The sequence below is a fragment of the Falco punctatus genome, assembly GCF_963210335.1.
Source record: "Falco punctatus genome assembly, chromosome: 15".
In the NCBI taxonomy this organism is placed as follows: Eukaryota; Metazoa; Chordata; class Aves; order Falconiformes; family Falconidae; genus Falco; species Falco punctatus.
In genome coordinates, this window is record NC_137595.1 from 16,720,933 (window position 1) to 16,741,042 (window position 20,110).

General features: G+C 44.1%; 2 protein-coding genes and 1 long non-coding RNA gene across 5 annotated transcripts; 2 read left to right on the top strand and 1 right to left on the bottom strand.

Annotated features, from left to right (window-relative positions):
• The first annotated feature begins 2,039 nt into the window (after positions 1-2,039).
• MCTS1 (MCTS1 re-initiation and release factor) lies at positions 2,040-8,621 on the top strand. Its single transcript, XM_080365811.1, has 6 exons — positions 2,040-2,254; positions 3,000-3,152; positions 3,874-3,971; positions 5,050-5,183; positions 6,226-6,293; positions 8,397-8,621. Exons 1-6 carry the CDS (start codon positions 2,244-2,246, stop codon positions 8,476-8,478), a joined length of 546 nt encoding a protein of 181 aa, XP_080221937.1. The 5' UTR covers positions 2,040-2,243; the 3' UTR covers positions 8,479-8,621.
• A 3,013-nt stretch (positions 8,622-11,634) lies between these two features.
• Positions 11,635-14,129, bottom strand: C1GALT1C1 (C1GALT1 specific chaperone 1). Of its 3 annotated transcripts, none has more exons than XM_080365788.1 (2): positions 13,612-14,129; positions 11,635-12,910 (listed from the first exon to the last, which is right to left on the bottom strand). In XM_080365788.1, exon 2 carries the CDS (start codon positions 12,887-12,889, stop codon positions 11,933-11,935), a length of 957 nt encoding a protein of 318 aa, XP_080221914.1. In that variant the 5' UTR covers positions 12,890-12,910; positions 13,612-14,129; the 3' UTR covers positions 11,635-11,932. The 3 variants fall into 3 exon arrangements, with proteins under 3 accessions (XP_080221914.1, XP_080221912.1, XP_080221913.1); XM_080365786.1 differs by lacking the exon at positions 13,612-14,129 and adding an exon at positions 13,311-13,518 and having other exon boundaries at positions 11,635-12,894; XM_080365787.1 differs by lacking the exon at positions 13,612-14,129 and adding an exon at positions 13,311-13,392.
• LOC308053911 lies at positions 13,554-19,796 on the top strand. Its single transcript, XR_013923854.1, has 2 exons — positions 13,554-13,653; positions 14,128-19,796. It is a non-coding gene; the product is annotated as an uncharacterized lncRNA (long non-coding RNA).
• Positions 19,797-20,110: the final 314 nt, after the last annotated feature.

Here is a 20,110-nt window from a genome sequence, read left to right on the forward strand (position 1 = left end):
ATGACTGGCTTTATAAAAGAGGAGAAATGAGTAAGTGTCCTTTTTCCTGGAGAAGCAGGAAGGCTTATCCTGTCGGTGCAGTCATTCAGGTGGGGAAGAGTCGGTGCCTGTGTCCTATCAGTCAGAATGCGCAGCACCTGACTGGTCACGGTCTGGGGGCACAGGTGAAGGCAAGGTAGAATCCTGGGAACCCAGGAGGAAGCAGAGTGCTATGGATTTTGCCCTTTTCCTACTGGAGCATATAGGGGGAGAGATTCTGAATGCTTTCTATTTAGCTTATGATCCTGAGGGGTGGCTTCCATCGGGGCTGGAGGGGTTGTCAAGCCATTTGCTGGATGTGCCTCTTTGCTTTTTCAGTCTTATCCGGGTACCATGCTTTTAAAATTCTGTTGCTTAAAAGTGACACAACAACCAGAGCAAATGTCTCCAGCTTTTTGGTGGTGAGGCTGAACAATAATGAGAGCTGTATTACAAAATTCCTAGGTGCTAAGGGCCTTTTTCAAAATTCCTTTATACAAGGAAATATAGAATGGGCAGTTAGCTGGCCTTGAAGTCTTTGCAGCCACACCAACAGAAAGCATTTGGAAGAGAAGACGGAAATGTTGAGACCAGACTTGAGGTTAGCTCAGCCCTGAAGGGAGCCTGTGGTCCAGGTGCTTTTTGGAAATTAGGAGCTAATCTTGCTGTTTTAGGCTAGCATGAAACCAGAGGTTCAGATGGTTTCGGTGAGATGTGCCGTATTTTTGGGGAGTCACAGGGTGAAAGTTTACTACATGTTTCTAACATTTGAGGTGGAAGTATTATAATTTTTTTCACCATAGTTCTTAAAAATGCAAGCATACCTGCAAGGGTTGTTTACATGGCAAAGTATTGTTTAATAAAAGTTATTCTGAGGCGCTCAAAAATGTATGGAATAATTTGAAGGTGTAATAAACTCCTTTTCTCACTTTCTGATCTGGGCATGAGCCATGTCGCTGTGTTTCAGTTAAAACTGAATTCTTTACTCTTAGTATTTTTAGTGATGCTACACAGTAGGTGGAGGTGGCATTCATGACTTAAAATGTCTGGATATTTCTATAATGCTATAGTTCATTCCTATCCTTTTTTAACATTATTAGTGTGTTCCTGACTCTGTATTTCACGATATGAATAAACGATATTGTGTGTAAAGGCTTGATTTTACTTTGTATGACTGATGTAACTATTAAGTATTAGGTTTCAATTAGTTGTTATATTATCAAAGCTGATTATTTTGTTTTGTATGGAAAAAAGAAGTTGGCAGGTAGCATAACTGATGAACTGGCCTTTTATGTCCTCTTCCTTCTCTCCTTTATGGCAGTGATAACATTGCTGTTACTCTAGAAAGAAACAGGTCAGTTGCCGATATGTGGGCTTATATAGCAGCTACCTGTCTCAAGAACAAAACCAGGCATGTCTGCTCTTAGAGCGTTAAAAAGCAGTAGGGTAAATCCCTTCTGTGTTTTTCCATTGATATTCTGCAGCCACCACCAAGCAAAACCTAATTTGATTCTAACAAGTGCTACGTAGTGTCATTGCCTTCAGCAGAAGCCATCTCTCTCTCTCTGGGGGTGGTGGTCTTCAGCACAAGCCATGTTTCTGCTGCTGCTTCTCCACCTCGAAGGATGCAGTAGCGGATTCCCTTGGGTGGCTCCAGGATCTGCGGTTTGAGAAGTGGATCCCCCCTCCCCCAGCGCTGTCCACAGGATCGCGTGGCCTGCTCTGAAACGGGGATGGCTTCGCCTTGGCTAATTTGAAGGTGGTGGCTGCGTTTTTACCCGTTCAACTGACGTTGTGTTTAAAGGATGCGAGCAGTTACCAGCACTTTGATTGCTCTTTTAAAGAATTTATTTTAATGAAGTGATACGTTACCTGGGAAAACAGCGCCGTGAAGAAACGGCTCCAGCGTCGAAGCTAACACCGGGCTGGCAGCGCAGGCCGCCGCAGGGCACTACCGCGGCCCGGGCCCGGCCCCCCGCACGCGCCGAGCCCCGCACAGCTCCCTGGGAATTGCAGTTCCCGGCCGCCCCGGTGACGCTCGCGCGTTCCGTTGTTATGGAGCGGCGCGACAGGCCGTAAAGCGTGCGGCGCTTCCGGCTGGCGCGGAGGGGAGGGCCCGGAGCCTCGTGTGAGGGAGCGCCGAGGCCGTGGGTGCCCGCGCCGCCGCCCGCCGGCCCCACGCCCGGCTCCAGGCACTCGCCCGCCCGGCGCCCACCGCCCCCAGGATGTTCAAAAAGTGAGTGGGGCTGGGCCGCGCCGCCGGGGCTGGGGGGCGGCGGGAGGGGGGAGGGAAGGGTGGGCCGGGGCGGGCCCGGTGCCCCCTCCGCCCCGGGGCTGGGCCCTGCCGGGCCGGGCTGAGGCGGCCAGGCCCTGCTCGGGGGCTGGGGCAGCCGGCCCCGCTCCCCCCCCGCCCCCCACCCCGGTCTTCTCGGGGCGCGCCCGCCTGTCCCGCGCCGCCCCGCAGGCGCCAGCTTTGCCCTCGGGCGCTGGGCTGGGCTGCCTGGGCATCTGGTTATTAAAAAAACCCACAAAACTAACCTAAAAAGTAAGCTGAGTCATTAACTTGTGTGAGCTTTGGGGGGGTTGGGAGCACAGCTCGTCTGGCAGTGGTGAAGGTGAAGGGCTCATGCAGACACATCCGAGGGGCGCCGTAGGTGCTGGGGGTGCCAACAGTGTCTGCTCTTAGAGTTGAGTGAAATAACTTTGTGTGCCAAGGTGCATCCGTGAGACTAAAAGCATGTTTCATGGATGTACGCAAAGCTTAGGAGCAAAGGCAGCCTACTAGTGGGGACCCCCTGCCTTCCCCCCAGCCTGGTGTTCCCAGGGAACAGATTTACACCTTATAAAATCTTAGATTTGAAAGTTGGGCAGGTGTGGTGCTGCTGAGGTCTTAGAGCGAATTTCTGCAGAATGCTGCTGAGGTATGGCAGCTTTTGGGCACCAAATTGTGCATTTCTGAAATACTTCTGCTCAATTGACAGATTTGATGAAAAGGAGAATGTATCAAACTGCATCCAGCTGAAGACTTCAGTTATTAAAGGTATTAAGAATCAACTGATAGACCAGTTTCCTGTTATTGAACCATGGCTAAACCAAATTATGCCAAAGAAAGACCCAGTCAAAATAGTAAGATGGTAAGTTTCTTTTCTCATAAACTTTGCTTCCAAGGTGCTGGGATTGCTTTCTTTATAGATTTATTTTGTATTGTAGATGAACCTAGTGTTTTTGAAAAGTATCTATAATTTCTTAATAGATAATAATCCATGTTATGGCCAAACCATAAAGTTTGCATGTGTTTATCATGCTCTTGAAGGCCTGTGCGCTAGTAGGATGTTTGAGGAAAACAAAAATGCTGCAAATGTCCAACATATCTGGGGACTCTCCAGGGATCAGCCTGCTGGTGAAGGGAAGCATTCAGCTTTATGGATATGGAAGCTCAAACTTGTTTGGATTGCTTCCAGTAGCATTTTTTTTACCATGTATTTCCATATGTTATCTGGATTATTTTCTTTCTTTTGAATAAAGAGTAGCATATTTCTGCTGATGTCTTCTCCTTGTCCACTCTTTGTATTGCATTTACAAAAAAACCCCAAAGAAATGCAGTTTGTGAACAGCTGGATGTCTTTTCGTCGTTTTTTTCTTTTATTTCTTTTCTTTAAGAGAAGGAAACATGCAGAAGGCCAGTGTTGAAGAAGAAGTCATAAAAAAAAAAGACTTTTTAGTTTTAAATTTTCTTGCTAATTGTCTATCTTTTCTCAGATGTCAAGACAGACCAGAGTCTGTGAAGTGATATATTTCATTTAAACCATAAGAGGGTTAAGTAGCTATTGGAATAAGTTTTTTTTAATCTTGCAGTCATGAACATATAGAAATCCTCACTGTGAATGGGGAGTTGCTGTTCTTCAGACAAAGAGAAGGGATTTTTTACCCAACACTACGGTTGCTTCATAAATGTAAGTTTCCTGAGGATGGTGGTGGTGGGGAGAGGGGGTGAGGGTGTGATTCCACAGAACTTTTGTAGAACCAAATTGAAAAGAACTTAATGCTTATATATATATATATATATGTATGTTCCAGAATAGATCTTAAAGGTATAGTGTGTATATACTCAACTGTAATTTATTGCTCGCTATTTCCGGCACCTGAATGGATTCCTTCCCCCATAATTACTGTAATGTTATATGTTAATCAATCTGAACTTTGATTTGTAAGAATTAAACTGTGCAAAACTGTGAAATATCTTGAGAGAGGTTTCCGTAGGCCAGAGATCTAAATCTCCTGTTGTTAGTCCCTATCTTTGTTCTTTCAACTCTTCCTTTAAACCCTTTTTGCTTCCTTCCAAATACTTGTAAGTTCTTACCAGAAAAATACTCTTTAATCATGAGGTTAATGATGTAATGTGTTTTTTTTCTCCTGTTAAAGTTTTTGTGTGTGGTTTTTACAACTTACTCTCATGCTAATTTTTCTTGCTGTTCTCAGTGTTCTGCTTGTTTGTGTTACTCTGATTTGGATGAGCACAGGTGTCGCTAAAAATGTTATTCAGTCAAATCTCAGTGTTTGAAATACTTCAAGAAAGTGCGTGTACTTGAAAGGTTGCTTGGAGAGTTGACAGCCTTCATGAATTTTGTCCGTCTGTGCTTTTTTTGTCTGGTTAACATTAAACACTTTTTCATCTAAGAGGTTACACATGTAATTTGAGGGATTTAAGACCTCTTAGTATGTGGGCACTTGTATGATTGTTTCTCGGGGCGGGGGGAACTTGTTACTCAGTATATGAGTGTGCCAGAGGCATAGGCCTAGTGTTGGTTTATCTTTTGGTTCTGAGATGAAAGATGTGGTCTGGGAGAACAGTACTTGTGTCCTTTTGGGACAGTACAGCTCAGCAGGAGCTCTGGTAGTGGTTTCTCAAACTTCCTACCCTTGCAGCACACTATATATATCTAATTGCCCCATCTAAACTGACTTGATGAGAAGTTATTTGTGTTGTCATCTTACCGTATTAATTGTAATGCTGTGTCTTTCTCCTCCTAGACCCATTTATTCTACCACATCAGCAGGTTGATAAAGGCGCCATTAAATTTGTACTAAGCGGAGCTAATATAATGTGCCCTGGCCTGACATCTCCTGGAGCAAAACTTTACCCTGCTGCCGTTGATACTGTTGTTGTATCCTTCTTTAACTACGAATTACTGCTTGCTGTAAGACCAGTGAAATTTCTGTTCTTGTGTTCTCAGCTGATTATAATCTGAATTACTTTGGATTTTAATGGTATTTTATGAACTAACTGGTAATCTGAAAAGAGCTGCAGAGGTTCGGATGTCATTTGGCAAGGTTAAAAGTGTATTTTTCTTTTACTTACTGTGATGTTCCAAACCAAATAATTATTCCTGCTGTGCTGTTGGCTGGGATGCTGTTGCATTCATGCAACCTAAGTGAAGCTCCTTGGTGATTTGATGCAGAACTGTAAAAATAGATGAGGTACAGTGCAATTTGTCCCCTGCCTCCTTAATCAGTCTTGTATCTCCTTCAGTTACAGAAGAATTTGCTGTGGTTCCTAGGGAATTTGGAAAGATGTTCAGGACTAGCTTTGCTGTAGTCAGGACTTGCTTTGCGTGTCTGATGGAATTAGCATTTGTAAAATGAGGAAAGTACGCTAATTCACTCCTGTTCATTATATTACTGAGAAAGGAGCCCTGAGCAAATACAGAATTAATAATACCAAGCTGTGCTGCTTTTGTTGATAGTTGGATGCTATAGGAAAAGATCAGCAGCAGTTAGCATTGCGTGTTGCTAAGCTTTGAAAAGGACATGTCTAATTTCAGTACTTCTGGTTTTTAAGATTTGTGTCTCAATTCTTCTGCACCTTGGCATCTAAAATGGCCCCACAAATGTGTAGTTTTGTTCCAGAAAGGATGAGATTACCATCACTGTGTTGGGCACAAAGGGGGAAATGTAGTGCTGGGAGATCTTTTTCTGTAATTGCTGTTCGAAGTTCATAAATACATGCTTTGTTCTACACACTGTGATTCAGTTGTTAAATGCAGTGCATTGTTTTGCTTATCTTTAAGAGCTAGAGCTCTAGAATTACTAAAAGGGTAAGAGTTCAACACGGGATTTTGAAACTTTTTGGAAAGTCATTTCCTCATATTGCTTTTACTTTTCTGAAATAGTTTAAAAAAATCTGTTTTCCTTAGCGGTAATTTGTAGGCAATAATGGCAGAGGGAAAACAACATGCATTATGTGTGGGAGTAATGAAGATGTCAGCTGAGGACATGTAAGTGTTTTAAAAATTGAAATATAACCTGTCCCACATCATTATTCTTCTGTTAGTTTGGAATATAAGCATCACTGTCAAGGTTATTGCATCACTGTTGCAGCATATGCCATTCAAGTACAGAATTTTTTAAGATTCCATTTTTTTGATCAATATTCAGGGACAGAAAAGGAGGCAGGGAACATCTTCCTTATTTAATAAATGGAATAAAAATAGTTCTTTTCATGTGGACATAGATTTTAAGATGCCAGCATCAGTACTACTACTGGATGTTAGTATTTTTTGCTCTCTGATTATACTTTCTCAAAGTTCATGCTGAACAAAGGAACGTTTGTACAGAGTACTTACTACCTGGGCTGGGCAAGAGATGTAATTTGGGTTTGAGGGGGTTGAAAGCATCAAAGTGATTTTTGTCTGCAGGGCCAGCAGAGACTCGAGTATCTGGTTGACCAGCCGGGCTTTCCTCTGCGGCCTTCTCTTTTTCTTTACTTTGTACCCACATGCAGCATTCCTGCTTGATGTGCTTACTGGTTTAGCTGAACTTGTGAAATGTAGAGGTCTGTTCTGGGGATAAACATCAACTGAAAACTATTTGAGAAGGAAAAGAGATAGAAAATGAAATGGATGTTCGTTCTTAGCATTCAGATAGTGCTGAATTATAAGTAGCTAAACCTCTTTGTCATTTTAATTTCTATAATGTGTTGCAGCAGGATGTAAGCTGCACCAGCAAGTTGGGGCTGTGTTGATTCCAGCCCGGTCTAGTGCTTGTGTGGGCAAGGAAGCTGATTTTGATATGAGCAAGTCACTGTTTCTTGGGATAACTCTCAGCAGGATCATCTGTACAGGGTCACTCCGTGGTTTGAAGTCATCATGATAGCATAAGGGAGAGAGGTGGGAAGGCATTAGAGGACAGGGGTCAGGTGGGGCTGCAGTAACCTGGATTTGGACCTGCAGTAGCTGTTGAGGAATCACATTCCTCAGGATTCTTTGTAGTGCCTTCAAAAGATTCCGAGGGTAGGTGGAAAGAATAGTTACTTTTGACCCAGTCCTGTATCTGCAGTGATCTGCTGTGATCGCTGCAAACCGAGATTACCTGTATTCCTAACCCTAACTTCAAATTCAGCAGCCTTGCAGCTGAATATGCTGTTCCTGTGAGAAGCAACGTGAACTGGAGAGGAAAACAAAATGATATGGATCTATGCAGCCCATTCGCATGCTTTTTTTGTGTGATATTGTTTAAACCAGAAGATTGTGAGACAGTATGATTTCAGTCACTTGCTGTGATTAGGATACATGATGTGTTAATGCAATTACCCCAGCAGTATTTTCCTTCCTGATTACTTTTGAACAAGTCGTAAATGAAGTAAGTAATAGAGCACTTAGTGTAAATACAGTAAATTATATTTTTCAAGGGGGCGAAACTTGTTCTCAGCCCTAGAATAATGAGTTGTCTTGTTTATTGTGACAAAACCAGATTTATCTGTGGAATAACGTATTAGAAATCCAGTGCAGACACACAAAACAATCTTTTAAAGATTACATGACTCAAAAGATACAGAAGGGTTGTATGTTTGTAACGTGCTGCAAGTCCTTGGCATGTAAATTCAGCATTTATATTATTAAGTGGATAGATGTCCTGCAACTAGCAGCAAAGCAGCTCACCTGCATTTCATTGTGTCTGTGGTGCACTTGGAACCAGAACTTGTCAAATTCCATGTTCCAGCCAGGTTACACCACCTCCTGTGCTAGGAAAGGGGAGAATCACTTAAAGCTGCTGTGCTGCTTTGATAGAGGAATGCTACAATTAAGAAAAGTAGCAAAATGTTGCCTGAAGAACTGCCTCCCACAAAGAAGTATTGTGGGAGGTTGTTGACAAAACGTGGAAGGCAAATATTTGAACTCTTATCATTCAGCAATGTGGTTATGTGTAGTAACAAATAATGTTTCTTGTCCACCTGCTGTTGGAGATTGTTAAATTGTGAATGATAGCTTCTCCCATTCCAGTTGAAAAATGCTGCATTTTCTACTTTAAATATTGCATTTTTATACTGCTCTAATATTTAACCTAGCTAATACTTCTGTACCTCTTTCCTACTCCTACAGTGAGAAGGTCAACAAAGGGATTGGTATCGAAAATATTCACTATTTAAATGATGGCCTTTGGCATATGAAGACATACAAGTGAAACAAAAGGAACTGTGTTACTCCAAAGGAATGCACTTAGATTAAATGTGGACTGCTTTGTAATTCCTTGTTTCTAATGTGACTGAATGTACAAATTATTTTGTTCTGTGGCTATGCTAAATAAATCAAGTGAATGCGAAAGTACTGTTAGGCTACAATATTTTTCTAGATTTCTTTTTATTACAGTTCTTTTTGTTTTGTCTTAAACCTAAGTCTTCAGTGACTGAAGATATCTGGTGGAAAGATCCTGCATGGACTGTGAGTAGACCATTTCAAACAAAAAGGAGGAAAAAGCCAAGAAATGTTTACATTTTTATGCTCTTCTAAGAGAGTGATATAAAGCATATGTGAAATATTAGGAATATGGTTTATAAAACCTCTGAAACATTTCAGATTTTTTCTTCTGATTAACATCTTGTTAGTCTACCTGTTGCTTGAATGTGGAGAAATCAGTTTTTTTGACATTTATTTTTTAACTTAATTTATTAACAGCATTAACTTCAGTATTTTACTTAAGGATTTTCTCTTTTTAATATGCGTTTATCTGTATAGGATTTATGAACTTAGACTGGTATGTGGACTAGAAATTCTTTTATGCTAGTTCATATCTGAAGAATATGTGCGTGTTAAAATTTCTACCTGCCAGCACTGTTTGATATCGCTCTCCTTACGGCGGAGTTTATACAAACGTTGGGCATACTCCACATGGAGTGTGTGCCAACTTGGTGCCTGATGCTCTACTCCCCGTTTGCTGCCTTATTTTAGGAGCAGAAACAAAATCACTGTTTAACAAAGGCTTGTTAGCAAACCACGGTTATCAGTGTAGCCAGGAGCAACTTCTTCAGGTGGAACTTCAAAAGAATCTCAGCTTGTGTACACTGCCACGTGTATGTACATCCACAGAACGGGTTAAAGAGCACTGTGTGTTTGTTCGGATAATCCAACTCTGTTCAGCAACTGCATACCCAAAGCTCTGCCTATGGAAAACAGCCTGTGCCATGGAATCACTTAATAAACTAAGGAAACTTTAAGGTCTACCACTCATAACTCTTGTCTCTGGAAGCATTTATTAATATTTCAAGTCTCTATTCTGACACTTATAATGGCAGAACTTAATTTTGTATGCAAGTGCCTTGTCTTGGTGTTCTGCACGTTTGGTTTCCCCACCCTGGGCCCTTCACAGAAGATGGAGGCAGAGGTGTTAGTCTGATTCTAAAACTGGATTAAGACATGGGAGATGGAATGTGTTACCTAATCTGTGCTATTTTTAAATTTCTCCTGTAAAATTTACAAGATTGTGCTTTAGAAAATGACAGGGTAAACCTGAAACTATTAATGTAGGATGACAAAAATTAAAGTGATTATTACAGCAGTGTTGCAGAAAAAATTTTGGTCAAACCTCAGACCTTCCCTTCAGAATGCTAATGGACGTTTTTATGCATTCGAAAGGCTCTGCTGTAAGTGTACTAACTTGCTAGTGCTATGGGAAATCAGTTTGTGGTTCTTTTTTTGCATAAAATGAGCTCGTCTTGAGTTCTTTGGCTTGCTTTTTCCCCTTCTGTCTCCTGTTGTGTTATGGTGCCGCTCAGGTCTGTGATAAATGACACTTACTCTGGTTTAGTTGTTAACTCCCCTTATTTTTCCTCAGTTTGCTCTATGGCTGCTGTTGTTCCAGTGGGGTCAGAACTGTCTTTAATATCAGAAACACCACTGAAATCAAAGTTTTACTTTCTTCATCTGGCTTTGTCAGAGTATTCCCAGCTGTGGATCTAACCTTTCAAAAATGATTCTGTAAGAAGATATAAGTTAAATCATGCTTATACTAATTTGTATACCAATTTACCAAAACATCAGAAATACTAACTTAAGTTTTATGTATGTTTTGGCACCGATGATGTAGATGTTTGTGTTGCTCTGTCGGTGGAGCTCTGGCTGAAGTGGAGGAGGAGAATGTGCTAACAGTGAGACAGGGTGTGCCTTCTGCAACAGCAGTGCTGTGGTGGCTTGCCTGGGGGTCTGAGCACTTGTCTTGCCATTCTTGTTCAAAAATGATGGACATGATGCTTAAAACAAAGATAGGGATATTTTCATTAGCTCTGAAGCTCTATTTCACTTCCCCACCTGCCTCCTTGCCGCTCAGGATAGGGTGAGATTTTTACAAATGGTCTGTTAAAGAAAGGTGACATGACATACCATCTTCTGGGGTCTTGTGTGGGTGTTGTAGAACCAGCAAAGCCTGTGCTAGTCCCAGATGTAGCAGATGGATGGAGTGCCTGCCTTAAGTCTTGAAACAGCCAGGAGAGGTCAGTGAATTCTAAATGGAGTAAATAATGAAGTGTGTTTAGTCCCACTTGCTGTGACAGGAAGGGAATGTGACCTGGTAACTTGTACAAAACAGATGTCAAGTGTGCTCAATTGTAAAAACAAGTAACCCAAACCCCAGAACAACAACAAAAAAAAGCAGCCCGCTCCCCCCATCCCAGCACTGAGGAGTTTTGCATATTGCTTTTTTTGTGCACAACACTCAAAGAAAGGCTGGGAGTGAAGCAGTTGCTTTCTGCATCTTAGTGTTAAAAATACCTGTAAATACATCTCTACTACATCTGTGTTGATGGTTAACCAGCTTCTTCCTTGTAAACGCTATTAGCACTATTTTCACGGGAGTGAAATAAATACTGTACCATTACTGTAATATGCTTATATGTGAAATGAAATCGGTGAGCAATTACTCTTGTGCTAACAGGCTATCTGACCATGATAATACTTATTCAAATACAGTTGTCTCTTTCTTTTGTCTGCTTAAAAGCAGCAGTCCAAAGGTCCCTTAACATTACACTGCTGCAGCTTTCTTAACTGATCTGTCAACTTGGCTTCCTGCTAATTCCTCGCTGGGTTAGGCTGTATGTAAAGCAATAGGTGCTGCGTGAACAGCACACCTCAAGCTGTTGCATAGTGTAGTGTAAAAGAAATGACTTAAAGTTAGTATTTGAGACTCAATCTGTTGTCAGTTTTATTAGTATATCTTAGAAAGATATAAAGACATTCTAGAAATGCCTGGAAGAATCGAAAGAATCAAAGTCTTGCAAAAATATATTTATAATGGTAGACTAAAGTTCATTTGAGTTTTCATTAATAAATATTTACAGGTACAAACCCCAATGGTAGACTAAAGTTCATTTGAGTTTTCATTAATAAATATTTACAGGTACAAACCCCCATATAAACTTAATTTCCTTTTATCATAAACTTTAACAACTTCATCATTTCATTCCAACACTGTCAAAAGCCAGAAGCATTTCTGTATAAAAAAATGTAGAAAAAAAGTTCTCCTTCCACTTAAGAGCTTTACCAAACCTCAATGTGCAAAAAAAATTGTACACCAGTACCACCAGATACAAAAGTCACAGTCATGAGAAGCGCCGACTCCATGGTGCCAGGTCTTCTCTGTAGAGATGTCAGTCATTGTCTGAGTCTGCAGGTGGCAAGAAGACAAGTGCATCCTTGTACGTGTGGCCGTAGGGTCTCAGCCTGTAAACACCATACATCATCACGTGCATGTGGTTCGGGGCCAGTCCGCTGAATGTGATGGCCATGTCGGAGCAGCAGCCATCCACCACCTGCTGAGGGTGAGTAGACATTGCTTCCTTAATGAGAGCACCAACTGATTTAGTGTTAAAGACGTCTTTTCCTTCCGAGTCTTCTGCGTTTTCAGCAAACACTCCAGTATACTTCAGGCAGATTGCTAGCTGTTTATCCTCAGCGAGTTTCCAAATCATACCTCCCTGCTCGGGACACTTGTCAGAGTCATCAAGAACACCGGAGAGTCGTCTTAGTGATTCAATGCTTAAGACGATGCCTCCCTCACCATCTACATACTCAAGGTCACCGGATTTCACAGTATGGCCTATATAAAAAGGCTGCGAGGGGTCTTTTTTCAGTAAGAAATACTTGAGATTTTCAATAATAGCAAATGTTGTTGGATACGCAAGGAAGAACCAGCTGAATTCATCTTTATAGCGTTCATAGGTTATCTTGAAAGCTTTTCTCATCATTGCCCACATGTCATTTGTGTTGAGGGCTACAGAATCAAACACTTTGACGTTTTCAGAGCTGTAGAATTCCACCTTGTCGCAGTGCTTGCTCCACGTCTCTTTCACAGCAGCCCAGTGCCCCAGATCTTTTGGTTTCACAAGGACGATACAATAAACACGGATACTTTTACTAAGCTCCATGCGTTCACCTTCTGAGAGGTTTAAGACATCTTCTTTGTTGGGAGCCTGGATGTGGTGATGCTCGTGGTGATGTGCCTTAGTCCCGTGGCCCACCTTGATGTGTCCCAGGAGTGTGACCAGCATGCAGAAGGCTCCTCCTAGCACCACGCCCTTCACGAAGGAGCTGCTTTCAGAAATCATTTTTCCTGGTGAGGAGACAAGCTGTAAGAATGTACAGGAGTAAGTTTCCTACTGCAGATTCCGTATTGCTTTAACGCGTTCCTCGATTTCTGCACCCGCTGCAGCTCCCTCAGTGCCAGGCCCATGCCGCTGTAGCCCAGCTGCCCCGCGGAACGTCCCGGCTCCCGTGGCCGCTGACGGTACGGCCGGCCCCGCCCACCGGGCTCCCGCCCCGCCGTCTCCTCCCTACTCCACGGTACGGACCGTGCGCAGCCGCGCGTACCCCGGGGGAACCACCCGCCCCGCTAACGGCGGCCGCAGTCCCCCGAGGCACCCGGAGCGCCGGGGGAGCCTCGCAGCTGCCGGGGCTGCAGCCGGTCCCCGCTTGCTCTTCCCTCCGCGCGGCCCGGTGACACGACCGACCAGCCCGCCCGCCGCTTACCGGTGCCGCCGGGGCTCGGCCGCGCCAGGACAGCGGCACCGGAAGCGCCGCCCCCCGCCTCTTCCTTTTCCCGGCCGGAAGCGCCGCGAGCGGCCCTTCTAGGCACCGCCCGCCGGCAGCTCGCTGGTGCGGCGGCTCCGCCTGCGGACGCCATCTTGCGGTGCGGGCGCGGGCCTTGGCCCGCTGCTCTGCGTGGGGGACAGCCGCCCTGCCGCCCGGCTGGGCCTGCTCCTGCCCCCGCCACCCTCCTAGGCCTGCCCCACCGGGCCTGCCCCGCCCCCGCCCCCTCGGCGGCGCTCACCGCAGGCGGGTGTCCCCTCGGGGCCGGGCCGGGCGGGGTGAGGTGAGGCCTCCTCACCGCTGCCGCCTCGGCAGGCGCCCCCGGTTCCCCCTTAGGCCGAGACCCGCGGGGAAGGGCCGCTCGCAGCGTCCCCCCGGGGCAGCCGGGCCCGCGGCCCCAAGCACCGCCCGCCCGGGGAGGGCCGTCTCTGCCGGGCTGCGGGCTGGGGTAGCCTCGGCCTTCGGGGCTGTTACCGGAGGGAAGAGGGGAGTGGTGTAAGTTCCAGGGAGTCAGAAGGTGAATGAACGGGACGGCGTGGCAAAGGCAAGGCAGAACCGGCCTGAAGCCATACCCAGGGCAAAAGCAGCTGGAGCCCCTTGGGTATACGGCCTTCAATCCCAAACCAATACAGTGTGGGAAGCATACATCGTTTGTGTTCCTTTCCCCTGGTGTACAGCACAGCACACAAGATTAGTTAGTACTTAAAGAGTAAAGCCAAAATACTTTTCTACCAACAAAACTTTTTCTTTCCTTTAGTGACAACTATTCCTGAGCTCCAGATTGAATGAATTCCAGATTCATCTCTCAAGATCTCAGAATTCTGACACCTGATTTGAAGGAGCTTCACTGAACAATAGTCTGCCCCTGTTTACCATTAACTTCTTAGAAAAAGGAAAGGTTTTACGTGTTTTACCTCTGTTAGCTGATTATAGTGTACTCTTAGGCCAACATGGAGTCAGGATAAAGTCCTGTAAAGGTTTTCCCTGATTTGTAAAGTATGCCCTGGTTGGATGAATTTAGTGGGGTTTATTTAAGTCAATTTACAGCTGAGCTGCTCTGGATTCTGTGGCATCTGGCTGGGTTCCCCAGATGCCTCGGTGATTCAGGTGCGTCTTTCTTTTGGGCTCACAGTTCTGCTGTAGATGTCAAAGCTTAATGATGTTATCTTTGGAAAAAAAGATTCTGTGAAAACATTGCTTGCTTGGCTCTTCTGGGCTTGGGGAGCCATTGCTTGTGGTTCAGGTAAAAATGTTGCAAAATAGGGATTTTGGTTGGTCAGTGCATGTGCAGAATGGCTCCATTTGGTGGAACTAAACCCCAGTTGCACACTTTAATAGGAAAATACTATCAGTTTGTATGTACAGGTAGCTCTGTTACTATACCATGGGAACATCACTCATCCTATCTTTTCCCACCTGCCTGCTGTTAAGGTATGAGTAGGTGGACACTCAGGCTGTTACCACATACCAGAGACTGGAGGTCAGTTCAAAGTTTGTTTTACGTATCTCCTGTGTGCAGCCTCAGTTGTGCCTTTCAGGGCTTCAGCACTTGCTTGATGATGTATATTAGAGAGATTTGAAGGAGTTGCGACTCACTGCTTCAGCTTATGCTTCAGCAAATTGTTTTCCTGCTTGACTTCAGTGAGGTTCTTTCCAAGGCTCTGACAGAATGACTAATGTAGCTACAGATCTGGACTGTCGCTTTAATGCATTTTCAACATTGCTTTTATCCCGCAGCAGATCAGTGAAGAGAAAGTTTAAGCAGCACGTAAAGCATGTTATAAACCTGCAAAGACTCTTCTGGCTTCTGTTTGCTTGAAATTGTTACTTGGTTTTAAAATGGCATAACAATGTGTAAGACCTCACAGAGGCCATTGTTAAGTATTCTGGAGCTATTTGAGAGCTTATTTAGACACACATGTACTCCTGTAAGCTATCCATCTCAAAATAGTACAAGAAACTGTTTTTAAGAATTGCAGGTGGTAAGTGTTTGAAGCCATTTCACCATGGGCTGGGAGCTGGTCAAATGTCATAACCAAGGAAGGGCCAGCCCTAAAATGGAAGTTAAGTGAGGCAAGCCAAGGGAGATGCTCAGTCATACAGTGGGAGCGAACCAGGAGAACTGACTCCTCTGAGATCATTGCAAATGGCTGTGCGTTAGTTTTTTTTGTATTAAAGCGTGCAGTTATGTATGCATACAGAGTATCTGTGGGTCAGAGTACTTTGAATACTGACTTGCTGTTCACTGAGATGTTTGTTAGCTGCAGCTTCACCCCTTACTTCCTACTGATCCTTTGTAGTATCTCTACCGTACTCCGAAACAGGAGCAGCTTTTGAAACCTACAGACCTGTGCCAGGATCTAAACTGCTGACAGAGCTGAAGAGCTCCACGGCTCGTTGCTGGTCTCGACAGACAGCTGATCCCCTGCTGTTTTCTGTTTGTCTTTCCTTGCTGGCTGCAGCTGCATTTGCCTTCTGATGCTCATTCTTGCCTCCGAGGAAAGACATCAAACATTATGTTCTCGCTGTGTGGTCCAGAATGTCCATGAGAGATTGGCTATTATCAAAACATATTTGATAGGAACTTTGTTCCAATTAACGCGAAATGTTTCAGCAGGCACATGAGTTGTCATCTTTTACAGTGACTGCTTGTTAATGATCACAAATGACTGTCCACTCTCTTGGAAACAGACTCATCTGTCTCTGTTGCATAGGCGTGCAGCAGAGAGGCTGGGCTAGAGCAGTGCAGTTTCATTCAGAACAGGTAACTGAAGCTCAAGGTGAGGCGTCGCAGATGGTTCTGTGCAGTTAAAACACCAGCTGAGCTATATGCCATATAGAAAGAACCCCTAATCAGGAGATACCGTTGACATTATGAGAAATGCAGAGGTGTGGTTGAACTGGGACAGCTGGCTGTTGTCGCATCACCCATGTATTTATAATGGTGAAGCTACTGGAAAAAACACAAGTTCTACCCGTCCTTCTGACTCCATCAGAAGAGGGGATCAGTGTGCTGGTGGTCTGAAGGGTGCAGACTCTCATCCTGGATAGCTGAGCTCCCACCAAAGCCAAAGGAGACGTGCAGGAAAAGGGCTTTTACGAAGAGGCCGACTGTCACTGTTCTGTTACACGCCTGGTACTTCAGTTGTTTCATTCAACCCATAAAGTGCATAACTGGACAAATGTGTCTGCTGAGGTCTTCAGTCCTATTGTTGGAAAAAGTTTGGGAATCTCTGTTCTAAAGTCATAAAATAGTAAGGTGGAGATTCCAGCTCGCGGGTAGGTAAAGCCAGATTTCTCCGTTCATTTCACAGGGAGCCACTCAGCTCAGCATTTCTTTTGGAGAAGGATGGATTCTGGAGCCAAGTTTCAGAAAATGTTGCCCCACATCCACTTCTTCACTTTAGTTTCGCACACAAAATCTGGAATCTGGAAAAGACATGGACTCTTTGCAGGTCATACATCTTGAGCAAGCATGTACAGCCACATGTGACACCAAGACCTTGTCACAACAGTAGGCAGTGGGCAAAGGAAGAAAATTTTAAAGCCAACCAAAGATAGTGTTATATTTTTAATACTAATTTCAAAAGTCGGGTCGAAATATTTATCTCTGAAAAAATATTCTCTCCAGTTGTTGGACAAAATACTGGAATTACAGGATGAAATAGCATAGCCCACATTTTATAGGTGGTAATGCATAATACAATCTTTTAGCCTTGAAATCTGTTAAATTGATTAACTATGTTAAACAATAGTTCTAAATCACTTTTCTCTCCTCTTTCATCCATGAGCACTGTCAAGGAAGGGCTTGGCATTGAAATAGCCATTTTTTAAATGGTGCCCTCAGGCGCAGGAAGATATATGAGAAACAAGAGATGTGTGACCAAGAGAACTTACAACTTCGGGCTGCTTTATAATTTCTTCAGTTTTTAATGTGTGTAGCTGAATGCAAACCCCATCTTGTTCTCTGGGTATGTTAAATCAATCAAGTGAATGCTAATGTCCTGCTAGCTCCAGCAATTCAGCTGGAATTGAACTAGCAGAGACAATGCCCAGAGCTGAGCTGACATCATTGTGAATGGCTCTGATGCACAAATACAACAGAAAGAGAATAGGACCTAGACATTTTAATGTCAACTCTCTCAGAGGCACAGGAAAAAAAGAATCATCATTGATCGAATAGAAACAGACAGGGGGAAAAAGGGCAGAGACAGAGAAATTTTATTTTTCAAGCTCCCAAATGAAAAAGAAAAAGTGGCGATGAAAATAGCATTCTATCAGACAGAATGTGTTCTTAATAGTCCTTTAAAATAAAATGCATGAAACAGCAATGAAGTGATTTTGCTGCATCTTTAAGGAGCTTGCTTTTGTCAGCCTGAGGTTATTTGAAAAAGGCTCTCTGCAGAAAATTATGGGCTCAAATTATGGTTTTCAAGCTCCGATTGCGTAGGTAAGAAGCACTGCTGCGAGCAGCAGTGACAAAGACAGCCCTGTGGCACGCAGGGCAGCCAGAGGGGAACCTTGCTTTTCGGGCACTGCCTTGACATGGTCTACGGAGAGTTTGTGGAGCCTGAGCGCAGGACTAGGTTTGTGTTTTGGTTTGCAGGAGCTCTGGTCCAGTGTCTGAGGAAATCTTCAGACATTGCCTCAGTTTGGTTACCTGCAAGCTGGAGATACACAAAAGCTTCTGGCATGGTGTTTATTGTAAAAGGGGTTATGGTGAGTAAATAGTTATCGTCAGTAGATGGAAAGATCTGTGAAGTTCTGTTGACATTAGCACAGTAAGGGAAGAGCAGGAAGAGGAGGGATGGAAATTGCAGAGCATTTGACAGGCCCGAATGTCAGTAGCTTCCGTGACATGCTCTCTTGTACCAAACGTTGACACCCCTTCATTTTGCCAGGGAAACAGATTTTGAAGTATTGGATTCTCCAAGCAGACGTTTGCTTTCCCATACTGATGTTGAAACAGGAAGCTCCTGAGCTGTAGGTGCAGAGGCAAACCAAACATGCCTGCTAGGGACGTGTTTGCAACAAACTGGAATTATTAATGATATTAGAGCAGCAACTCAAAGCCCTGCACTGCAACTGTAGATCTGCACTTTAGCAGAGAGGAGGGGTACGTCAAACATTGTACGCCTGGTCCTGCGGTGGGGGAAGTGGTGTTTCATCTTTACCCGCTGGCTGAGAACACATGAAAGAGAGAGCCTGACCCACATAGGAGGGAATGCTGCCACCACTGCGATCAGATGTAGCAGCTTTGTGCTTTCTGGTGAAGCAGGGGTGTGAGCGGTGCCACTAGCGTGTGCGTGTGAGCAAGGAGTAGCACAGGCTGCAGGCAAAAGAGGAGAGTGCATAGGGTCTGAAAGCGTGCCTGAGATAGTCGGTGCGTCAGATTTTAGCCTCTCTCTGTTTCGAACAGATGTTGGCAGTGTTATGTTGTCTCACAGGGGTTCGGTTTGGCCACTTCTAGCGCTCTGCCTGGTTTCTGCCAGTTTGGTTTGTAAGTAGTGGCTGTATTTAGACCGGTGACTTGCACAGCCTCCTCTGGCTGCAGCCTTTAGCAGAGGCACTGCTGTCCGCAGCTAAACCACAGCGCTCCTGTGCTCTGCCTTTTATCGGCCTTTATGGGTCCCTTTAACATATGCAAAAATGCAAAGGTGCCACTGCTCCTTAGCACTATGGTAGTAGCTACGGTGTGCCAGAGGCTTAATGGTATGGGAAGGGGCACCAGGAGAAAGGCACCTGGGGGATCGCGGACCCTGCAGTGCTTGGTGTTGCTCCTGGCTCCCTGCAGCGCTGGCGTCGAGGATGGCAGCGGTGCAAAGTGAATATTGGTTCTGTTCACAGCGGCTGCACCTCCCAGCAGTCCTTTGATGGCAGGGAGCGAGCCGTTGTTGCTGCAGATATAGATAAGATGTCACATTTCCTAATTCCCCAGGGAAAGGTCCCGGGCAGTAAATACAGCTGGGTCTGTTGAGGGGCAGGGGAGGGGATGCTCTGTGCTGCGTAGTCTTCTCTGTTTTCTCCTCATTTCTATAGAGCTTCCATATACTTTACACTCTCTGTGTGGGACTAATTTATTTTTTTTTTTTAATATGCACAGTATCTAACATGCTCATAATCCTGAGAGTACACTCACAGTTTCAAATGTTGATATGCTGATATGTGGATAATGGTGCCCTAGTTCCCACTTATATGGAAACATCTACCTTAAGGTAAGAATAAAGCAGTAGCTGATAGTTACACCTTCTTTCATCTGGGCTTAATTTTGCTATCTCATTATTCTGAAGAATTTTTCTTGAGGAAAAAATTATACATGTTTGGGTCAGTTTTATCAGCACAAGAGGCTGCGAAGCTGCTATGAAGGAACAGAAAAATCTCTTTGGGAGTGTGAATTGTCAGTGATGTACAGCATCTATTCACACTCTAAAAGATTGAATTAAAAGTGATAATTGTGTGCTGTTTTTGCTGCTTAAGTGGTTTAATGCCATTATGACTCTGCTACTTAATGGAAAAGCTTAGAATCAGACTAGCATGGGAATACTAAAAATTTTAATGGATTTCTGCTCAAGTCATTTTTCCTATTAGGAAACAAACCCACCAAAATATATAACTAGGTCTTTGGATTCAATTATTAATCCTCTCTCCTAATCTGAGGAGCAAAATTATCACTTAATAGCAGCTCTCTGAAATAGAATTTTAATGATACTAGTCATCTCATAGTTGAACATGATTTTTCC

What these genes read in the sequence shown, in the direction of transcription:
- MCTS1 (XM_080365811.1), top strand. An exon ending in CTGCCGTTGATACTGTTGTT is followed by an intron (nt 5,184 to 6,225) that starts GTATCCTTCTTT and finishes GGTAATTTGTAG; the next exon opens with GCAATAATGGCAGAGGGAAA. An exon ending in AAGATGTCAGCTGAGGACAT is followed by an intron (nt 6,294 to 8,396) that starts GTAAGTGTTTTA and finishes CTACTCCTACAG; the next exon opens with TGAGAAGGTCAACAAAGGGA.
- C1GALT1C1 (XM_080365786.1), bottom strand. Translation starts at nt 13,464, where the DNA reads ATGGCGTCCGCAGGCGGAGCCGCCGCACCAGCGAGCTGCCGGCGGGCG. An exon ending in GCCGAGCCCCGGCGGCACCG is followed by an intron (nt 12,895 to 13,310) that starts GTAAGCGGCGGG and finishes TCTCCTCACCAG; the next exon opens with GAAAAATGATTTCTGAAAGC.